The sequence below is a fragment of the Dothidotthia symphoricarpi genome (genome assembly GCF_010015815.1).
Source record: "Dothidotthia symphoricarpi CBS 119687 unplaced genomic scaffold P153scaffold_6, whole genome shotgun sequence".
In the NCBI taxonomy this organism is placed as follows: domain Eukaryota; kingdom Fungi; phylum Ascomycota; class Dothideomycetes; order Pleosporales; family Dothidotthiaceae; genus Dothidotthia; species Dothidotthia symphoricarpi.
In genome coordinates this window covers 821,345-838,997 of record NW_022985013.1, presented here as the reverse complement: position 1 = coordinate 838,997, position 17,653 = coordinate 821,345, and the positions used below count along the sequence as shown (strand labels likewise).

At 50.8% G+C, this 17,653-nt stretch overlaps 9 protein-coding genes across 9 annotated transcripts; 5 read left to right on the top strand and 4 right to left on the bottom strand.

Annotated features, from left to right (window-relative positions):
- Positions 1–260: 260 nt before the first annotated feature.
- P153DRAFT_416497 (uncharacterized protein) lies at positions 261–1,387 on the top strand (the record flags this gene model as incomplete). The annotated part of the gene is made up of 2 exons (XM_033672151.1): positions 261–464; positions 517–1,387. The coding sequence occupies 2 exons, from the start codon at positions 261–263 to the stop codon at positions 1,033–1,035; spliced, it is 723 nt and encodes a 240-aa protein (XP_033525921.1). The 3' UTR covers positions 1,036–1,387.
- Positions 1,388–1,543: 156 nt separating this feature from the next.
- On the top strand, positions 1,544–4,401 carry P153DRAFT_365117 (P-loop containing nucleoside triphosphate hydrolase protein). The gene is made up of 3 exons (XM_033667762.1): positions 1,544–2,117; positions 2,168–3,257; positions 3,439–4,401. The coding sequence occupies exons 1-3, from the start codon at positions 1,704–1,706 to the stop codon at positions 4,275–4,277; spliced, it is 2,343 nt and encodes a 780-aa protein (XP_033525920.1). The 5' UTR covers positions 1,544–1,703; the 3' UTR covers positions 4,278–4,401.
- Positions 4,402–5,302: 901 nt separating this feature from the next.
- On the top strand, positions 5,303–7,122 carry P153DRAFT_197918 (uncharacterized protein). The gene is made up of 2 exons (XM_033662470.1): positions 5,303–6,935; positions 6,993–7,122. The coding sequence occupies exon 1, from the start codon at positions 5,567–5,569 to the stop codon at positions 6,794–6,796; it is 1,230 nt and encodes a 409-aa protein (XP_033525919.1). The 5' UTR covers positions 5,303–5,566; the 3' UTR covers positions 6,797–6,935; positions 6,993–7,122.
- A 376-nt stretch (positions 7,123–7,498) lies between these two features.
- On the bottom strand, positions 7,499–8,023 carry P153DRAFT_355301 (POZ domain-containing protein; the record flags this gene model as incomplete). The annotated part of the gene is made up of 4 exons (XM_033666565.1): positions 7,499–7,503; positions 7,550–7,683; positions 7,790–7,838; positions 7,903–8,023. 4 exons carry the CDS (start codon positions 8,021–8,023, stop codon positions 7,499–7,501), a joined length of 309 nt encoding a protein of 102 aa, XP_033525918.1.
- A 359-nt stretch (positions 8,024–8,382) lies between these two features.
- On the top strand, positions 8,383–9,303 carry P153DRAFT_383629 (NAD(P)-binding protein; the record flags this gene model as incomplete). Its single annotated transcript, XM_033670256.1, has 2 exons — positions 8,383–9,094; positions 9,155–9,303. The coding sequence occupies 2 exons, from the start codon at positions 8,383–8,385 to the stop codon at positions 9,301–9,303; spliced, it is 861 nt and encodes a 286-aa protein (XP_033525917.1).
- Positions 9,304–9,588: 285 nt separating this feature from the next.
- P153DRAFT_383628 (ubiquitin-activating enzyme E1 3) lies at positions 9,589–11,628 on the bottom strand (the record flags this gene model as incomplete). The annotated part of the gene is made up of 4 exons (XM_033670255.1): positions 9,589–10,346; positions 10,396–11,281; positions 11,340–11,510; positions 11,566–11,628. The coding sequence occupies 4 exons, from the start codon at positions 11,626–11,628 to the stop codon at positions 9,589–9,591; spliced, it is 1,878 nt and encodes a 625-aa protein (XP_033525916.1).
- Positions 11,629–11,733: 105 nt separating this feature from the next.
- Positions 11,734–13,370, top strand: P153DRAFT_394854 (uncharacterized protein). Its single transcript, XM_033671345.1, has 3 exons — positions 11,734–12,581; positions 12,645–12,876; positions 12,934–13,370. The coding sequence occupies exons 1-3, from the start codon at positions 12,015–12,017 to the stop codon at positions 13,227–13,229; spliced, it is 1,095 nt and encodes a 364-aa protein (XP_033525915.1). The 5' UTR covers positions 11,734–12,014; the 3' UTR covers positions 13,230–13,370.
- Positions 13,334–14,770, bottom strand: P153DRAFT_365109 (uncharacterized protein). The gene is made up of 2 exons (XM_033667761.1): positions 14,133–14,770; positions 13,334–14,085 (listed from the first exon to the last, which is right to left on the bottom strand). Exons 1-2 carry the CDS (start codon positions 14,658–14,660, stop codon positions 13,738–13,740), a joined length of 876 nt encoding a protein of 291 aa, XP_033525914.1. The 5' UTR covers positions 14,661–14,770; the 3' UTR covers positions 13,334–13,737.
- Positions 14,771–15,032: 262 nt separating this feature from the next.
- P153DRAFT_355296 (uncharacterized protein) lies at positions 15,033–17,109 on the bottom strand (the record flags this gene model as incomplete). Its single annotated transcript, XM_033666564.1, has 2 exons — positions 15,033–15,532; positions 15,585–17,109. The coding sequence occupies 2 exons, from the start codon at positions 17,107–17,109 to the stop codon at positions 15,033–15,035; spliced, it is 2,025 nt and encodes a 674-aa protein (XP_033525913.1).
- Between the last annotated feature and the right edge of the window lie 544 nt (positions 17,110–17,653).

Sequence of the window (17,653 nt, the reverse complement as noted above, 5' to 3'; positions counted from 1 at the left end):
GCTTGTAGTGCTGCGTGCATGCGAGCATTGAGGGCCTGAATATGAGGACCACTACTAGGCAGTCTGTGCTCCACCTGGAGGGCTGCGGACAGATTCGAGAGGAGATAAATATACTATGATTCCCGACTGCCTAAGCCTCCCACCATCCCACTCATAAACAGACAGCCCACCCCACAGCTGTCTACTCACCACCACTATCCAGTACCTTTACAGCTATGTCTTTCATCAGTGATACAGCTCGGCACCGCTCCCCACCCACCATGCAAAGACACGGTAGTTACCAGTATGCCACAGCGGCACCCACCACCACAAGATACTCAGGCACATCTTCAGCCTTCTCAGCATCCGCAAACCCCAACGAAGACTGGACCAAGATATCAGACCTTGCAGAGCGTCGCAGAATACAGAACCGTATTGCCCAACGCAATTATCGTAAGAAGCTCAAGAAGAGGCTCGAAGATCTCGTGAGTTGCCGTGACTTGTACAGCTCCGGACGATAGGCTAACATGGTCCCAGGAGCGCCGTGCTGCCTCCAGCTCAGCTTCACCGGAACCAAAGCCCGCCAAGCTGCAGCCACCACAAAGATCGCCTCGCCAGGGACTCCCCTCACCACCGCCTTCGGAAGCTTCGTACAGCACCCCGACAGCTGAAGATCGCATGTTCTCGCATCAGTACACACGGCAGTTGTCCACAAGTCCGCCTCCGTTTTCTGTTGCATCCTACTCGTCGGGATGCCCACCTTCAGATGCAGTCGCATACTCAATGCCGTACACTGCTGCGTCGCCCTACCACACGATATCTTCTACCATTCTGCCAGAGATGACCACCTACGCCTATCTCCCACCAGTCTCGGCGACCTACACACTGCCCAGCCTGATGCCCAGCCTGAAGAGCGACTACTACGCTGAGGAGGATCTCAGCCCATTTGGCGTCGGATATGCAGCGATTGGTGGGATGGACATCCCGCCTCCACATGGCTACGCAGACTCGCACCCTCATGTAAGGCTCCCCATCCGACAGCCATACTATGCATGAAGTTCCAGCTCTTCTCTGCGATGAGCCCCCGCTGACCGATGGCGGCAGACACCCCCACTCGAGCATTCGGAATTCGGCTTCCCGACAACACCAAATTCGATGCCACCGACACCTCCTCACTACCCCATGCATACCATGTGAGGGGCTTGTTACTACTGTCGCATGTTGTTTGTTGTACCATCTCCTTCTTCGAGACCTATGTCTCTAGGCGTTTCTCGTATTCTTGTTTTCTGTCTGCACAGCGTTTCAGCGATTGGTCGTTTGGATAGGTCCCTCGTTTGACCATGAATGATGGGGATTTGCTGCATGTTTGGTTTTCCAAGAGGCCGTTGGATCAATGCTGCCACGACAGCCCCAGCACCGCAGCCTTCAAGGCTTGCATCATTACACCGCTCAGTGCCAGTGCGCGCCTGAGTATTGACGAATAAACATTACACTTGTAACAGTCTCTCAATGAAATAACGAACCTAAGATGTGCCTGTTTGTGAATGTTGGTGTAGGTGATGTGTTGGGTTGTGCAATGAAAATAGTATGTTGGAGCGGTGAGATCATCGCACTTTGCGCGTTCTCGAATGCCAAGGCCGTCGCGACGCGTCGTGCATCGCTCCTCCCCTTCTTGCAACCAACATCAGCAACTAAAACACAATCTCAACCCCCGGCTACAACCTATGGCTCCCATAAAACGCTCACAAGTCGAGAAAGCAAGGCAATATCTCACAGGCGGCGCTGTACTGCGCGAAGACTCCGACGACGAGCTTGGCTACGAAGACCACCCATGGGACTGGATCTATGAAGAGGCAAACGCTGATGAAGCGCAGCCCAGGGAGAATGCGACACCACGAAAAAGAAAGGCGGCGCCTGCGTTGGCCGAGAAGCGCATAGTGGGCGCGCGTATGGGCAACTTCAGGTGCAAATTAGGTGATGCTGTTCTGCTAAAGGCGGAGGGCAACCAGGCATGGGTGGGCATTATCTACGGTTTCTATGAGGATGGGGAAGAAGACGAGAAAATGGCAAAGTTTCTGTGGTTCTCTTCTGAGAAGGAAATTCGCAACCAGAACAAGAAACGCACCGACTTTCTGCCCGTGAGAAAGTTCCACCCTCTATCATGCATGATGTTACTAACCACAGCCAGAACGAGTTATACATATCGACTGCTTTCGACGACAACCCGCTCGAATCGATCAATGGTACCGCCATGATACTGTCACCGGAAGAATTTCAGAAACGATATCCTGCAGGGCAACCCAAAAAGTCCTCGAAGGACTTTGGTAAGGTCTTTATCTGTAGGAGAGGCTGTAACACCCGCACAGCCACATACACACCCGAGTTCAAATGGGAGGACGTATATGGGGGGGCTGACGACATGCAAGCGTTGATTGAGCTGGTGCAGGACCAGACCAAAGCAACCAGAAAAGGCCATGGTCGCCCTAAGAAGCCACAACAAGATCTGGACGAATTTGTGGTGCCAGACTTGGACGAAGACGGTGCGCCAAAGACTCCTCGGAAGCGACGGAAATTGACTGATGCAACAACGCCTACCTCGACCCGGAAAAGCCCAGCTACTCGCAAGTTTCTTACTCCATCACACAAGAGAATTGTTCTCAAAAAGCAGCTGGAATTTACGCCCCTTGGAACACGAACACTTTCTCCTTCAGCACTTGCGTCGCCCTTCCAGATTGCGCGAAATCAGCTTCATGTCTCATCCGTACCTGCAGCACTCCCTTGCCGCGAGGAAGAATTCTCGACAGTCTACAGCCATTTAGAGGCAGCAATCACGGATGGGTCAGGTTCCTGTATCTATATCTCTGGTACACCAGGTACAGGAAAGACCGCAACCGTGCGTGAGGTTGTGGCTCAGTTACATGCTTCAGTCTCAGCTGAAGAGCTGGATGACTTCATATTTGTTGAGATAAATGGTATGAAGGTCACCGACCCTCACCAATCGTACTCTTTGTTATGGCAGGCGCTTCGAGGCGACAGAGTCAGTCCATCTCATGCGCTCGAGCTACTAGAGCGGGAGTTCTCAACTCCCAGTCCACGTCGTGTACCTTGCGTTGTCCTGATGGACGAGTTGGACCAGCTTGTCACGAAGAATCAGTCCGTCATGTACAATTTCTTCAACTGGCCTGGACTACGACATAGCAGATTGATCGTTTTGGCTGTCGCAAATACGATGGACTTGCCTGAACGAACGTTGAGCAATAAGATCAGCAGTCGCTTAGGTATGTACAGGCACCCCAGATTCTCGTTTACGCCTTGTCAAGGTTGCATCGCATTTTACCCTTAGCTGTGTCCCCTCTCGGCGCGTTCCAAACTCAAGAGGCATAGAATGTGATACAATCACACAGCCGACTCACCGGATGTCTTGGAAGTCTTGGCTCGGAACTGACCCGTGCCATTCAGGTCTTACTCGTATCACTTTCCCCGGTTACACACACGACCAATTAATGCAAATTATTCAGTCTCGACTTGAAGGCGTCCCGGGCAATATCGTGCACCCCGATGCCGTTCAATTTGCGGCGCGAAAAGTCGCAGCCGTAAGTGGTGACGCTCGACGCGCATTGGACATTTGTAGACGTGCGGTGGAGATTGCAGAGACGGAAGTTATATCACACGACCAGGACGACGACGCGCAGCCCTTGACTCCGAGTAGGACTGGTCGGGGTAACAAGGGCAAACCCCTCCAGCCAGTCCGAGGCACCGGAACCCTGGATGCCATGCCACTGAAACGTGTGGGACGCAAAGGTGTTGTGACCATCGCGACGATCAAACAGGCCATCAATGAGGCCACCAGTAGCCCCCTACAGCAAGCACTGCGGGCCCTGCCGTTAGCGTCCAAGATATTTCTTGCCGCGCTCTTAACGCGCGTACGACGGACAGGCATAGGCGAAGCCATTCTGGGCGATGTCATTGATGAAGTGAAGAAGATAGGGCTGATGAGCCAATTGCAGCCTGTAACCGAGTACCTTCTTGCGTCTGGGAAAGACTATGGAATGGATGGAAGCAATAGCACGCATACTCAGCTTGCTACACCGTCCAAGACTTCTGGCTACGAGCTCAAGGCTGCAAGGGTGTTTGGTCTTGCGTCCGCAGCTACGGAACTCGCTGAAGCAGGTATCATAGGCATCGAGTCTCGTCATGGCGAGCGTGTAGGACGTGTGCGGTTGGGTGTTGGAGAAGACGAGGTGCGGCTTGCGCTTGGTGATGATGAGTCTGTCAAAGGCATGGGTTTTGGAGCGTGATGCTAGCATTTTGCTTTCAAATGACGACGGAACGTGCTCTGCAGATATTACGGCCTTGCAACAGCATGTTCAACAGCAGGATACCCCACTATTATTTTATGTCAATAGCTCAAAATATTCTTCCCTAATTAGATTATTACTTTAGTTACATATTGAGCTGATTTCCTAGAATCTTGATTTTCGTTTCTGGAAATGATCTCCGTTCAATATACTACGCAGCAAACAAGCCTCGGAAAGAGAATCTGATGTGCCTTAGATGGTAAAAGCCTCACTTCGATCTACTTCTAGATGTTTCAAGAAGACCGACAAGCTTCGTGATCATGATACTAAACAAAGAACCTCGAGGTATCTATCCAATCAAAAGCCCCGCTGTACGACGGATTGCCGAATTAGGTCAAAGGTATTGGATCTCAAAAGCTAGCGTCGTGTAGGACCGTTTGGAGACGTCACACCTGCAACTGCTGCACTCCTTTCATCAACTTGTTGGTCTGCACCAAGGCGGTTCCTCACGCGCCTTTCCCGCTTCTCAGTGTTATATGCATAATTCATCTAGCCCCGAAACGTTGCATCGATAGGATGCTTGCTGGTAGCCATTGTATACGCATCATATCTACAAAGATCTGAACAACGATGTCAACGAGGCGATCACACAATAAGACACGACTCGGTTGTCAACAGTGTAAGAGAAGACGAATAAAGGTACATTACTGAAGCTTCTTGGACTTTCATCTCAATTCCACCCGAGCTACTGTACGAGGATTTCTCAAGCAAATACGAACAGGAATCCATATACTTAATTGTTCCTTTATGTATCGACAAACACTCTATCTGCGATAAATGGTTAAGGCCAGGAAACACTTCTAGTTGTGCTGTTAAGCAACGGTTGCTAAAACAGCGCAGCTAAATACCGACAAAATGATGAATTGGGTGGCTTCCAGAAATCCCCTTCTGTTAGGAAAGGCTTCATTGAAGAGGCAATCTGACACCGATTTCCCACTAAACAGCACACCAGACGCTGACCATAGGAACAGTGCGATGGCAAACATCCTGTATGTGCAAATTGCGAAAAGAAAAACGCAGACTGCAGTTTCCTATTGCTCGCCCCTTCATCTCGGCTCTCTGTCGCTTCGGCAACATCGCCCACTGCCAGATCATCCTCTACTCAACTTACGCCGACCCCCACGTCTACACCCACACCCACGCCGTCGCCAACTGAACGCATTTTTCTCAGTACAGAACTAGCAATCGTGCCAGGCGCAAAGCGTCAAACTGAAGAACGTTTAGAAGACATGAACCTTGGCACCCTAAAAGGGATAAACCCTCGCCCCCTACAGCCAAACTACTACTCGGAGTTCGAAACCTTGACCACGCCAATATATTCCTATCTGCGCTTCAACGATGTGTGGAAGGATACCCGAGAATCACTACCTCTGCCACTTCAAGATGTTTTGTATCATTACGAATACACTACTAGTCTCACATTAGCCGCAGACGACCCAGCGAAAGCAGCATGGCAGGCTTGTGTTCCTGAACTCGCTCATAACCATGATTTCTTGGTAAACTGCGTGCTCTCAGTCGCCTCACTTCATATGGCCCGGCTCCACGAAGATAGAGCGGAGAAAACAAACATGAACGCCATGGCAGCCGCACGAATGAACAAAGCGCTCACACGATATCGACACGAACTAGAGAATGTCACTGCACAAAATGCCGCCGCACTCTTCGCCAGCGCGACACTAACAGCCGTATACCTTTTTCGAACCTCAGTCATGGATATCGAAAATCTCTGCGCTAGCATCCCACCAAACACCATCGTTCCTCCTGCAGACATTGTAGACAAGATGATGTCTTGCGCCCTGCGCCCAATATGGGGTCTCCGAGGGCCTCTCACCGTCCTCATGAGCGGCTGGAACTGGGTGGTAGGCGGAAAGATGAACGCTGTGGCAGCGCGAAAATGGTGGCCCAAGAAGTGCTTACCTGCGACACCGCGTGCGCAGCAAGAAGACGGCCGACTAAGCAGCATAGAAGACCTCTGGGTACAGTCCAATCGCGCATACGAACCACCCTGCACACATCTATCTCAGGCACTACTCTTTTTACGCGAAGCGTATTCGTTGGTTTCGCAGTTGACACTCCCGGAAGTGTATCCGCCTATGACTGCAGTGCCGTATTCGGTGGACGATACGACAGTGGGCTTGCTTACGGATCGGGGCGCGATATTTGTCTGGGGGACGCGGATATCGCGCGAATTTATCGCGCTCATTGAACAAAAAGACCGTGATGCACTTGTCATCCTAGCGCACTATGCTGTTCTGCCCGGGCGAGTGCGCAACGTGTGGTGGTTGGAAGGACTTGGAGCACATATTGTAACTGCCATAGCAATGGCCCTCGGAAGGGAGAATTGGACGTTGATCGAGTGGCCAGCACAGGTTGTAGGTGTAGATCTGGAGAACGCGTTTGGTGTAAGGATAGATAACTTGGAGGGGACGCCAGGAGAGATGCATATGGAAGTTATATGAGCTGACAGACCTTATGAATCAGACAAATATCAATCATTCATGCTCCTCTCTGGTCTGCAGTGATGTTCGTTATCAATGACATTGACATGGCTCGGAGAGAAAGTAATTTGGGCAATGTCAACCGTCAATTTGTCATGTCATGTCGAGTTTTATCTGTCAGCTTCATGTAGACGTAGGGTATGTAGGGTGCACCAACATTACGTGGGACGCGTCTGTTAGCTTAACCAAAGATGTGTACAAAGTGAACACCAAAATGCGGGAGATCAGCAAAGTGATGTGTGGTACCGTTCGTGCTCTTTGCAGCGATTTGTTGGGGATGAGAGGTCTACTTTTCTGTTACATCAAATATCTTGGCCAGCTGGACAATTCTGTGATTTCGTAAAATATCGTTCTGGTCAAGGAAGAAGCGTAGAGATGAATATGAAGCGATTGCCATCATCCGGTTGCCTCATTTGAGCCTGTAGTAATTTCCATTGTGTATGTGCCCCTTCACGTCGCCCTGCGCCGTCCTTCGCGAAATCTTTGTTCGACGGGCAGTGTTTGTGCCGTTCACGATCATTGCATGGGTGCGGCAATCTCAACATTGGGCTATGGCCTAAGTCGGGAGCCTTGAGTTGGAGTCATGTAACCGCTCGACATGTAAGGTTCTTGTGGGAAGCTTGGAGCGTGGTAGAGGTATAAATATACGCCTTAGGTATTTACTCATACTACACCAAGTTAGAGACTCGTCTTGGCCCGCCGTACCATACATACCGTCTAGGTAATCTGCTGCAATGAGTAGCTCCAAGCACAGCTCAGGTGGTATATCCATGTCCGAGACGTCCTTGCTCTCTGCATGCTTCTGGTTATAGTAGAGGTATTCGCAGACTTTCTCGAGAACGACGCCACTGTTTTCAATCAGCGTTTTTCTATCTCATTCCGTATCCTCCTCAACATGTAGTTTAAGTGCGTGGCTGCAGTGCCACTCGAGGACACAGTGTGAAGAGGGCGTACTTTATTGTGGGCAGATCGACGCGATTCTGTGTATTTTCTCGGAAGCCAGCTGTAGTATCTTGTAAGTTTCGTTCTCTATTTGACGAGAATGACCAGAGTAAATCTACACGTACACATAGGATCTAGCGCCTTCTTGATCGTCCCTGCGATGCATGCCGCTGAGCGGAGGATCTTGAACTCGTAGCCATCGTTCGAGACGAGAGTGACGTATTCAGTAGTAATGCTGTCTGTCATGGCTGCCGTGTGTATATTGTGGAGAGAGAATCTGGTGTTTATAGGGGAGGACGAAATGCGATGTGAACAATCACACACAAGGATTGTGCAAGATGGAAGGCGCAACCTGCGGGGAAGATGCGGAGGATGATCGCGCCATCACGTTTTCTCGCGTATTGGCTACATATTACTAATCCCGAACTTCACCACCAAGCATCGTTGGATCATTAATAATTCATGTCCTAAAATTCTAATCAAACTTTAGAAACCCCTTATTAGATTCAAATACGCTTCCTGGCACATTCTCGCCGATAAGCCGACTCAATCAAAGAACTTTGAGAAGAGAACCGCTCAATCTTCAAACCACCTTCCTGCTTATCATGGCATCACCACGCCATGTCCTGATCACAGGCGGAAGCCGAGGCATTGGCCTTTCAATCGCCCAACTCTTCGCAAAAAACAACTTCCGCTGCACGCTGCTATCTCGCTCAGAATCTGCTCTGAAAGCCGCCGTGGCCACACTACAGCCTCTTCGCCCACTTACACAGTCATCACCACAGCCTTCAACCGCTTCCTTCCCACATCATACACATGCCTACATCGCCTCCTCCCTAACCTCGCCTACACTGTTCTCCGCCAGCACAGACTCCGCCTCAGATTCCATAACCTCGCACCTTCCTATCCCTCGCCTCTCTCCTGCAAACGACGCCTCACGCATAGACATTCTTGTTAATTGCGCGGGGATAACACAAGCCTCACTTTTCCAAACCATGTCCCATGCTGGCATTTCGGAAATTGTGGACACAAATCTAACAAGTCTGATGGTCGGGACCAAGTTCTTCCTGCGGCAGGGGTATTTTCGGAAAGCTAAGGCGAAGAAGGAGAGAGATGACGATGAGAGAGTGGGAGGTCCGGTGATAATAAATGTAGCTAGTCTTCTTGGGTTGCAAGGCGGCTACGGTGCTGTTGCATATGCGGCCAGCAAGGCAGGAGTATTGGGATTCACTCGTGCATTAGCAGCCGAGTATGTAAGCCACGGTGTGAGAGTAAATGCTATTGTGCCGGGGTATGTTGAGACGGATATGACAAAAGGTATGTTTTGCTTGAATTACCACAATTCAACCCCGTTACCCAAACTAACATGCCTAAAAGATCTCCCCGCCACCCAGCTCAATCAAAGAATCCCCCTCGGCCGTCTGGGCAAACCCTCGGAAATCGCTCAGGCAGCATTCTTCCTCGCAGAAAACCAGTACGCACACAACTGCGTGATAAACCTGGATGGGGGGCTTTCTGCTGTTTGATGTACTGAAGTGCGATGGTATGACTTTCGTGACGAGAGTTTGGAGTTTATGCTATCGAGATGTAACGCGCTCTATTGCACCGTCCTTCAAATTTGCCTCGGCCTCTCCAATAGGCGAAGTAGAAGTAAAACAAAAAAGGTATATCCATCTCCCAAAACGCCGCCATGTGCGCGCCTACGCTGATTGTGGAAAGAAGAGAAGGAAACCTGTATACTGGATGCGTCAGTACGTGCCCAGACTAAGACAATGTGTCCAGATATGACGAGCAGTTCGCTGAAAGCGCGCCTAGTCATCAATAACAATGGCCCCATCGTCTTCAATTTCAATGACTTCATCGTTCGTCACCTTGCTCGGTACCTCCGCAACCTTCCCCTTCTTCCTGCTGAGTTCGTCTTCAAGGCCAGCTTCGGAGGCCTTCCTCTTGGCGGCGCCGTTCAAGTGTCCGTTCACCGTGTTGTTGGCCGTTCGATCCGAAAGCGCGTGGCCATTGGTTTCAGGAGCAGCGACTGCAGGCTTCTCTGCGATGTGCAACTCTTCAGGCATGTGGATAGGCTTAGCATCGCCAGAGACTTCCTGCTCGATGACCGAAAATACTACGTCGACCTTTGCACCCTCATCCGCGCCGTCGTATACCGTGATGAAACTGTCCGCTTTCAGATTGAGCTCCGCAAACGTCTTCTCTAGGTGGAAGTCCTCGTCCTGATCGTAGAGAAGGTCCTGCCCCCTATTGATGGCGAACTCTTCACCATAACCCAGTTGCCCCTTCAGCACGCCTTCGACCAAGTCACTGAGTTTCGCGCGCGAGGGATCGACGACAAGAGTGGCGTACGCGATGCCACAGGTCGCACAATGGGGATTTGGTTTCCGTAGAGAGTCGCTAGAGAGGACGCGCTCGGTGGATCGGGTGAGGAAGACCATTTTGGCTTTCTGCATGAGTTCTTTGGGGTCAGGGTGACGCATTACCTTGAAGGCTTGGAGGACGCAAAGACTAGCGGTCATGGCGTTGGTAGTCGCGATAGCAGGGATGATGTTGCCAGCCATTTCTGTGATACGTCAGTCATGAGAATATCTCGCGCGTTCAGAATGGCTTACGCTTGATGTCGAACTTGGACCGCGTCTCGATGCCAAATATATGTGACCGCAAGTTTGCACTCGCAGCAACAAAGTCCAGTGTATCCACATCGTCCTTGTCGAAGGTGAGGATTGGCGCAGCACTTCCCGCGTTGGAATTTGCGCGCGCCTCCTCAATGCGGGTGCTCAACCGTCGCAGACTGTCCACAAAGACAGCGAAGTTCTCTGCGAGCGACCAGACCTTCTGATCCCGCTGCGCGACAGCACCTCCCACACCAAGCGCCTCCTGCGAAAGCGCGTCGTAGTCCAGCGCTTTCGGCGGCTTCTTGGTCTTCCACATATCCTCCATGCTGAGCAATCGCTCAATGTCCTCCTTGAACACCTTGTCGAAGACCAGCCGCGGGAACTCGACCGTTGCCATGGACTCGCGTATGCGCTTCAACGCTTGTGCTTCCTTCTGAAGATTTGCCACCTCCTTTGCATTTTCTGCGTCCTCGCGGTGGTCCATCTCTGCTGCTTCATCCTCCGACGCGCCGAATATCTCAGCGAAGAGATACGACTTGCCCCAGACTATGCAGTGGATGGGCTGCGAGGGCGTGCTTCGAATGGTGCAGACGGGGAACGATTTGGGCGGGTCTTTCGGAGTGCAGTCGTAGCACTCGGTTTCGCCTTTCTTGATGACCTGGACCTGCCCGTTGAAGCCTGTGGTACCGCTCTCGATCAGAGGGACGTTGGCCGCCAGACACATTTTGTTCACATGTCGTCGCGCATCCAAGTTGTCCAGCGCGTTGAAGACGATTTCGAACGTCTTGAACCACGCGACGTTGAATTGCGCATCCTTGATGTTGTCGTGGTACGCCTCGATCTTGACGTTGGGGTTGAATTTGCCGGCCGACTCTTTCGCAACCTGTCGCTAGTCGTCAGCGCGGGTCCAACCACTTCACAACGAAGTCGCGCATACGTACCAACGCCTTGGACTTCTTGATGTGCTCGTTGCGGAACAGAAACTGCCGATTGAGGTTGCTGAGGTCGATTGTGTCGAGATCTACAATGTGGATCTCGCCGAAGCCGGTAAGAACCAGGTTCTTGAGCAGCTCGCAGCCAATGCCGCCAGCTCCAACCATCAGCACACGCGCCTGCAACACATCAGTACCTTGTATACAGCTTGATTACGCGCCATCGAGGCTCTACCTCTCGTATGCGCTGGTGCAGAGCGCCGCCGAGGCTCTGACGAGCAAACTTGTCGCGTGCCATTGCGCGGTCGGTGGTGAAGTTGGGCGGTAGAGTTGTGGTTGGTGGTGAGGTTACGACATGCAAGTGTTTGCTTGGTTATAGTCTCCAGGTGAGAGAGGCAGCCCTAGGAGACAGACGTCAGGGCCGCTAGGGCATAGCGTGAGAGATCCACTCCCTCGGAACTTGTCCTGGAGCCTCAAAGCTTGGCGAATGTCCTATTATTGGGTCGTGGAGCACAGAGTCACCGCATACGTGTAATATCGATCCCTGGTCACGTCGACTGTTACTAGCTTTGCCATCTTGGCTCACTGTAGAAAATCTGCAAACTGAATTAGACCCAAGTTTGATTCACCCCGCTACTTGCTAACTCAAATTCCCATCATCGAACAGAATCTTCACCGCCCAACATGTCAGACGACGAAGTTGACCTTGAACTCCTCGATCTTCTTCGGAAACGCTTCGGCATTGGCGTTACTGACTCGGGACCCTCAGAGACAAAAGTTCTCCAGGATGCAGAATTCATATACAGCAACAGCGTCGACGTAGCCATAGACATGCGTTCCACCAAGCTTACTGCCCAATCAATCCTGACAGAGATGGAAACACGCGAATATAGCACAAAAACCTGGTCAGAACACGAACTTCACCCAAAAGCCAAAGACGAAGCAACCGTAAACTTCATCTTCACCATGGATCTGCTAAACTTCAGCTTCTGGAGCGAAAAGAACGAGGAAGAGCGGTTTGCAGTTACGTATAAAGGAAAGAGATGGACGGGGTACTGGAGTCTTGTAGCCATGCTCCAAAGAGCTTTAGATGAGGGCATTCCAATCACAAGTCCCGAGTTCTGGACTGACGAGGACAAATGCACAAACGAAGTCCTCCTAAACGTCTTCCGCTCAGACACCCAAGAACAAGTCTCCATGTTCGACGAAAGAGTGCGCTGTCTGCGGGAAGCAGGACAAATCCTCGAGGAGGTGTGTTGATGACCCTCTTCAAAGCACATCGGAATTTCATCAGACTGATAACTAACATTGCAGGAATTCGACAGTAGCGTAGTCACACTAATAGAGGATGCAAAACACTCAGCAGCCGGTCTAGCGAACCTGCTTGCCTCGAAGTTCCCCTGCTTCCGCGACGAAGGCGTCTTCGAGCGGCGAAAAGTCCGTTTCCTGAAGCGTGCGCAGATCTTTGTTGCAGATCTTTGGGCAGCATTCGACGGCGAAAGCTACGGCGATTTCAATGATGTCGACAAAATCACCATGTTTGCAGGTGAGCTTCATTTCAAGTCCAATTTCACCGACCACAGACTGACCTTTAATCTATCAGACTATCGCGTCCCCCAAATCCTTCACTCTCAGGGCGTACTGTGGTACTGTCCCCCCCTTGAGAATCGTATTCGCCGCCTCGAGCCCCTCGAATCTGGGCATGCATGGGAGATGCAGATCCGAGGGTGCAGTATCTGGGCTGTAGAGCTGCTGCGGTGTGAGATTCTGAAGGTGAAGCCAGACGCCAACGTCAATGCCATTTTGATTGACTTCTTCTTGTATGATCTGGCAAAAGAAAGGGAGAGTGAGGGCAAGGAGGCTATACCGCATCATCGGACAAGGTGTATCTGGTACTAGTTGTTACTTTGGAGTGCGCGGTTCAATGATATCCTGGGCTGAGCTGGGAGATGGCGTATGGTTTAGATCTTGAGAGGGTGCTTATTGGGGCATCATTTGAGTGGGTAGAGATAGATTTTTGTACATATTCGTTTACACTCGAAAAAGTTTGGATCTTGCTTGCTTTCTGAACGGCGTTTTGAGATATGCCATTCTCGGTTGCAGATGCGACGTGTGGAGATGATCTTGCGTAACAAGTTAGCACAACTGCAACATGCTGCAGTATAGCCCCCTTCAGGTCGTCGGCTAAGTGCATAGCTTTGGAGCTATCACGAACATATGCATACTGTTGTATCTGCTGTGGCATCTCTTCTCCTCATAAAACTCTATCGTACCGCAGACACAGCATCTCCTGTCTTCTCGAGTACTAGATAAGTTTCTCGTTCTGACACACATCTTACAGAATTCATCCTCAGCACTTTTAGAATCCCTCTTTATGATACACTCAGCATTCAGACAGTCCTGCCATCTACTCCCAAATCCCGAACCACCTCTTTACTCGCCTCCTCCTCACGCCATCCTCCCCAACATAATATCTCGGATCCTCCTCATATGTTTCCCCCCTCGCCTCCGCCTCCATCTTCCTCTCTAACCTATACTGCTTCCTCTTATCGACATCCTCAGCCTTCTTGAGCCGCTGCTGCGAGTACACCTGGCTTGTATGCTCCATGTGCATTTTGTAGACGTCGATGAAGCGGCCCGTAGACTCGAAGGGGTGGCGCAGGTAGTCTTTGCGGGAAGGAAGAAGAGCTGTATATATTGTTTTGCTCATAAAGTCCATGTACCAGGCTGCTACTGCGAGAGACACCAGGATGCCCTAGTGGACGTTAGTCGGAGGAGGGGGAGGGGTGTAAGGCAAGGTACCATAGTGATCCAGAGGTGGATTGCGCGGTTGTTGAGAAACCAGTGAGAGAATGTGCCCTCCGGACTCATCATGTTTGGATACTTTTTTGTTGCCATGCGTTTCTTGTCTTCCTCTGTTACTGGCGGGCCATAGATTTTGTTCTCGAGATTGTTCTTTCTTGGCGCGTATTTGTGCGATGGCGGACGGAATTTATCTGGTTGCGGTATTACTGGTGCCTTTTGCTGTTGTGCGGCTTGTCGTCGTCGGAACTCCTCTGAGAGGCCCTTGGCGGGCGATGATGCATAGCGGAGGGTTGCGGGTGACCGTAGCGCGGGCAATGCGCGTGTTTGGGTTCGGATGAGGAGTGGACCCCTTGGAAGGAGGAACCGTGGTATTTGGTGTTGGGAGGCCATATTTGGTGAGAAGTTAGAGCCGGGGTGCAATTGCGGGAGTCCGAGATGGAAAGATGAAGATCTTGGGATGCGGCAAATTGTCGGGCCGGCGCATCGTGCCTTCAACCCCAGTGCCCAAAGCAACACAATAGACATTGTGCATCATCACCTTCATCACCTTCATCCCCTTCATCCTCAATGATACATACGATTTGGCTGTCGAGTGTCAGACCTGGTGTCCGCGTCCTGCAGGGAGGCCTGCATTGTTATAACCATGAAGTTTGTATTTCCAAACGCTCACAATAACATGTTGCTACGGCATGGATGGTCCTAAGAAGCTTGCGATGACTCATGGGCTCGATTGAAAGGGCAGCATTGTTGTAGGCGAGAACGGAGTGGATGTACCTTTGCGTACCTTCCGTTGATCACACATTGTAAAACTGACGTATCTTTGCTCAATTCAATTCTACATAATAAGATCTTGACCTGACAACACATCGTCGCTTGAAAATCACGTTCGACCCCATCTCAACTATACACCCCCGGCGCCCAACTTTTCCTCCCCTCCTTCTCGTCCTTTCCTTCAAAGAAAAGGTCCACCTGATTTGGCTCCCCATGTTCACCTTCCCTGTAATCATACCGGATCTTCTTCCACTTCAGCTTCGGATGATTCTTAATCTCTTCGCCACTCAAATTCATCCCAGCCTTCCCAATCCGCGCAACGACAGGACTCAACAGCATGGCCATGCTAAAGAAGCTCTCGTCCCTCAAAATCGTCTTGTTCGCCCAGATCACTAGGGCGCACAGCGCTGCAAACTGTATAAATAAGATACCGCCGAGAATGGCGATCACGTATGGCCAGTCGACATCCAGTTGCTGGCCTGCAGTTGGGCAGACGTTCTGGTTTGAGACTGTGTAGCGAATACCGTGGTCGTCGAACGCCGCAACAGCGCCGATGGTGAATCGGCTAAGTAGGCTCTCAACTTCCTCCGTTGTGTTAACGTCGTGAATAGGTGACCACATAGACCCTAAAAGTTGTCAGCTGTACGCCCATTTGATGATGTGTCTGTTACTACTGACCTTGGGCGTGCGTGCGAAATTGCTCCGTATCCCAGCCATTCCAGTCGCCTCCTGTCCAACTTATCGCGCCGGCTGCGATGCGCGCGAAGTTGTTGGTCCCGAAGACATGTTTGCTGTCTTCTTGAGAGCGAATGGTAATGTCGTTTTTGCCGTCCATGGTGATAATTTCGGAGAGCGTACTGTTGCAGAAATACAGGTATGAATTCATGATTGTGGTGTGATCAGCAGCTTGTAGGACAGTGAAGTTTGTGCATCGAGGGCCACAGTGTTCGTTCACGGATGCGATCCATGTGACGCTTCCCTCGCCGTACTGCGGAAACGTGTAGTTGGCCCATTTTTCTTGTCCTGGCGGCTTCCATTCGATAGTAATTTCATCGCCACCGCTGCTGACGTTGCCGCGTGTCTCAAGCTTCTCGCAACTTGCTGATGCTGAGATATTACGTTGGCTCATGAGATAATTCGTATATTGATGATTTGGGTTGCGATTGTAGAAGCGGTACTCGTAGGAACTTTTGTTCTGATACCCTTGGTACAATGGTGTGCCTGGCAGTGATGAAAGATCGGTCTGTGTGTCGTTGTTCATGAACTCGGGATAAACTTGAGCTTCCATGCCGTACATCCAAGCAGCGGCCATACCTGTGTAATTACCGTTATCTGCTGCCTCACTGTGCCATAGAGTAAGATCTGCCACTGTCACGTTGCCGTAGGTAAAGAGGGGAATATCTGACGTGTCCATGGGCCAGAACAAACTCAATAAGGCGACCAAGATTTGAGAACCAACGTTGATACAGATCCAGAGTGTGCAGACGAGCCATGTCCACTTGGTACCATCTTCTCGTACGTCTTTAAAAAACCCAAGTTTCTGCACCCATTTGCGCCGCCGGATTCCTGGTAGAGATATAACCAACAACTTCGAAACATGAGATAGAGATCCCAATCCCAGAATGAGTTCGAAGACCTCCAGGCTGACATACCGTCGAGCCAAGAACGACCAGCGGAGAGTATTCGCGTATTGCTTGAGTGAGGAAAGGAGGTTCAGACCCAAGCAAAGGGACAGCCCTATGGTGATGGCATTGAAATATCGGATGTCCGTCTTCGACAGAACCACTGGCTGGTTAAATCCTTCCCAAGCCCTGAGGCAGAGGCACATTGCCACGCTGAAGACAAGCGTGATCAAGAATTTTTGAGATCCTATTTTGAGGATTGTCTTCCGTGACTCGTTGTGGTCGAAACGCTTGACATGTTGACTGTGGTGATGATGTTGCTGATCACCAATCAAAGATTGCTCCATGGATGCTCGTGAGTCATTACGATTGTCTAAGGGCGAAACAGGTGTGTTAAGGGATGTGTATGCTCCGTTCCGGTTGGAGAAGATAGTCCCGGGAGAAGATATCGGCGGCGAGTTTAGTGTTGGGTCCATATCTTGCATGGTGAGGTCGCCGCCATTGTAGCTTTGCGAGGAATCATATGGCGATAACGGCGAGTGCGGAGACTCGCCGTTGCTAATTCTTCGCTCGTGGACCATATCGTGCGACACGTGGTTTGGATGTTGGGATAGTCGGGGTACGCTTCCAACCTCTAAACGGATAGGTCGGTCCCAAAAGATTTTGCGTCTTTACACCTTGATGTTAAAATCGCAAAGTGAACCAGAAGTCCCCGCTGTTACTCAGCAATCGGTAGTTCTATGTTGTTGTGTGAACAACAGCAAGTCGGAGGTTCATTGAGAAAGAATTGTGGGATCGTTGCCTCGAAGTACCAGAATGAAGAGATGCTCAGCTCAAACGAGCGACAAGTACGACCTTCTCCCTCCCTTAAGTCTCGTTGACAAGGCTGGATCCTGTTTTCGAGGACATAAATGTTTTTGCTTATCATGCGTCCTCCCTGTCTTGCGGGCCCGTCCAGGCACGGCGGTTTGGGGGCCGAAAGATGGGCTGTGACCGAGAAAGAATCAATCAGCGTCTTAGACCTATCAAACGAGGGTTGCGAGAAAATGCAAGCCCACGATACGATAGAATTTTCATTAGAGATCAAAGAAACACTATATACAGGTGATGAGTGACCCAAAATGT

Bases quoted from the DNA above. Each gene is read 5' to 3' on its own strand.
- P153DRAFT_365117 (XM_033667762.1), top strand. From the start codon at position 1,704: ATGGCTCCCATAAAACGCTCACAAGTCGAGAAAGCAAGGCAATATCTC. The intron at 2,118-2,167 runs GTGAGAAAGTTC...AACCACAGCCAG, and splicing joins AACGCACCGACTTTCTGCCC to AACGAGTTATACATATCGAC. The intron at 3,258-3,438 runs GTATGTACAGGC...CGTGCCATTCAG, and splicing joins TAAGATCAGCAGTCGCTTAG to GTCTTACTCGTATCACTTTC.
- P153DRAFT_394854 (XM_033671345.1), top strand. From the start codon at position 12,015: ATGTCAGACGACGAAGTTGACCTTGAACTCCTCGATCTTCTTCGGAAA. The intron at 12,582-12,644 runs GTGTGTTGATGA...CTAACATTGCAG, and splicing joins CAGGACAAATCCTCGAGGAG to GAATTCGACAGTAGCGTAGT. The intron at 12,877-12,933 runs GTGAGCTTCATT...TTAATCTATCAG, and splicing joins CAAAATCACCATGTTTGCAG to ACTATCGCGTCCCCCAAATC.
- P153DRAFT_365109 (XM_033667761.1), bottom strand. From the start codon at position 14,660: ATGTCTATTGTGTTGCTTTGGGCACTGGGGTTGAAGGCACGATGCGCC. The intron at 14,086-14,132 runs GTACCTTGCCTT...AACGTCCACTAG, and splicing joins TCCACCTCTGGATCACTATG to GGCATCCTGGTGTCTCTCGC.
- P153DRAFT_197918 (XM_033662470.1), top strand. From the start codon at position 5,567: ATGAACCTTGGCACCCTAAAAGGGATAAACCCTCGCCCCCTACAGCCA.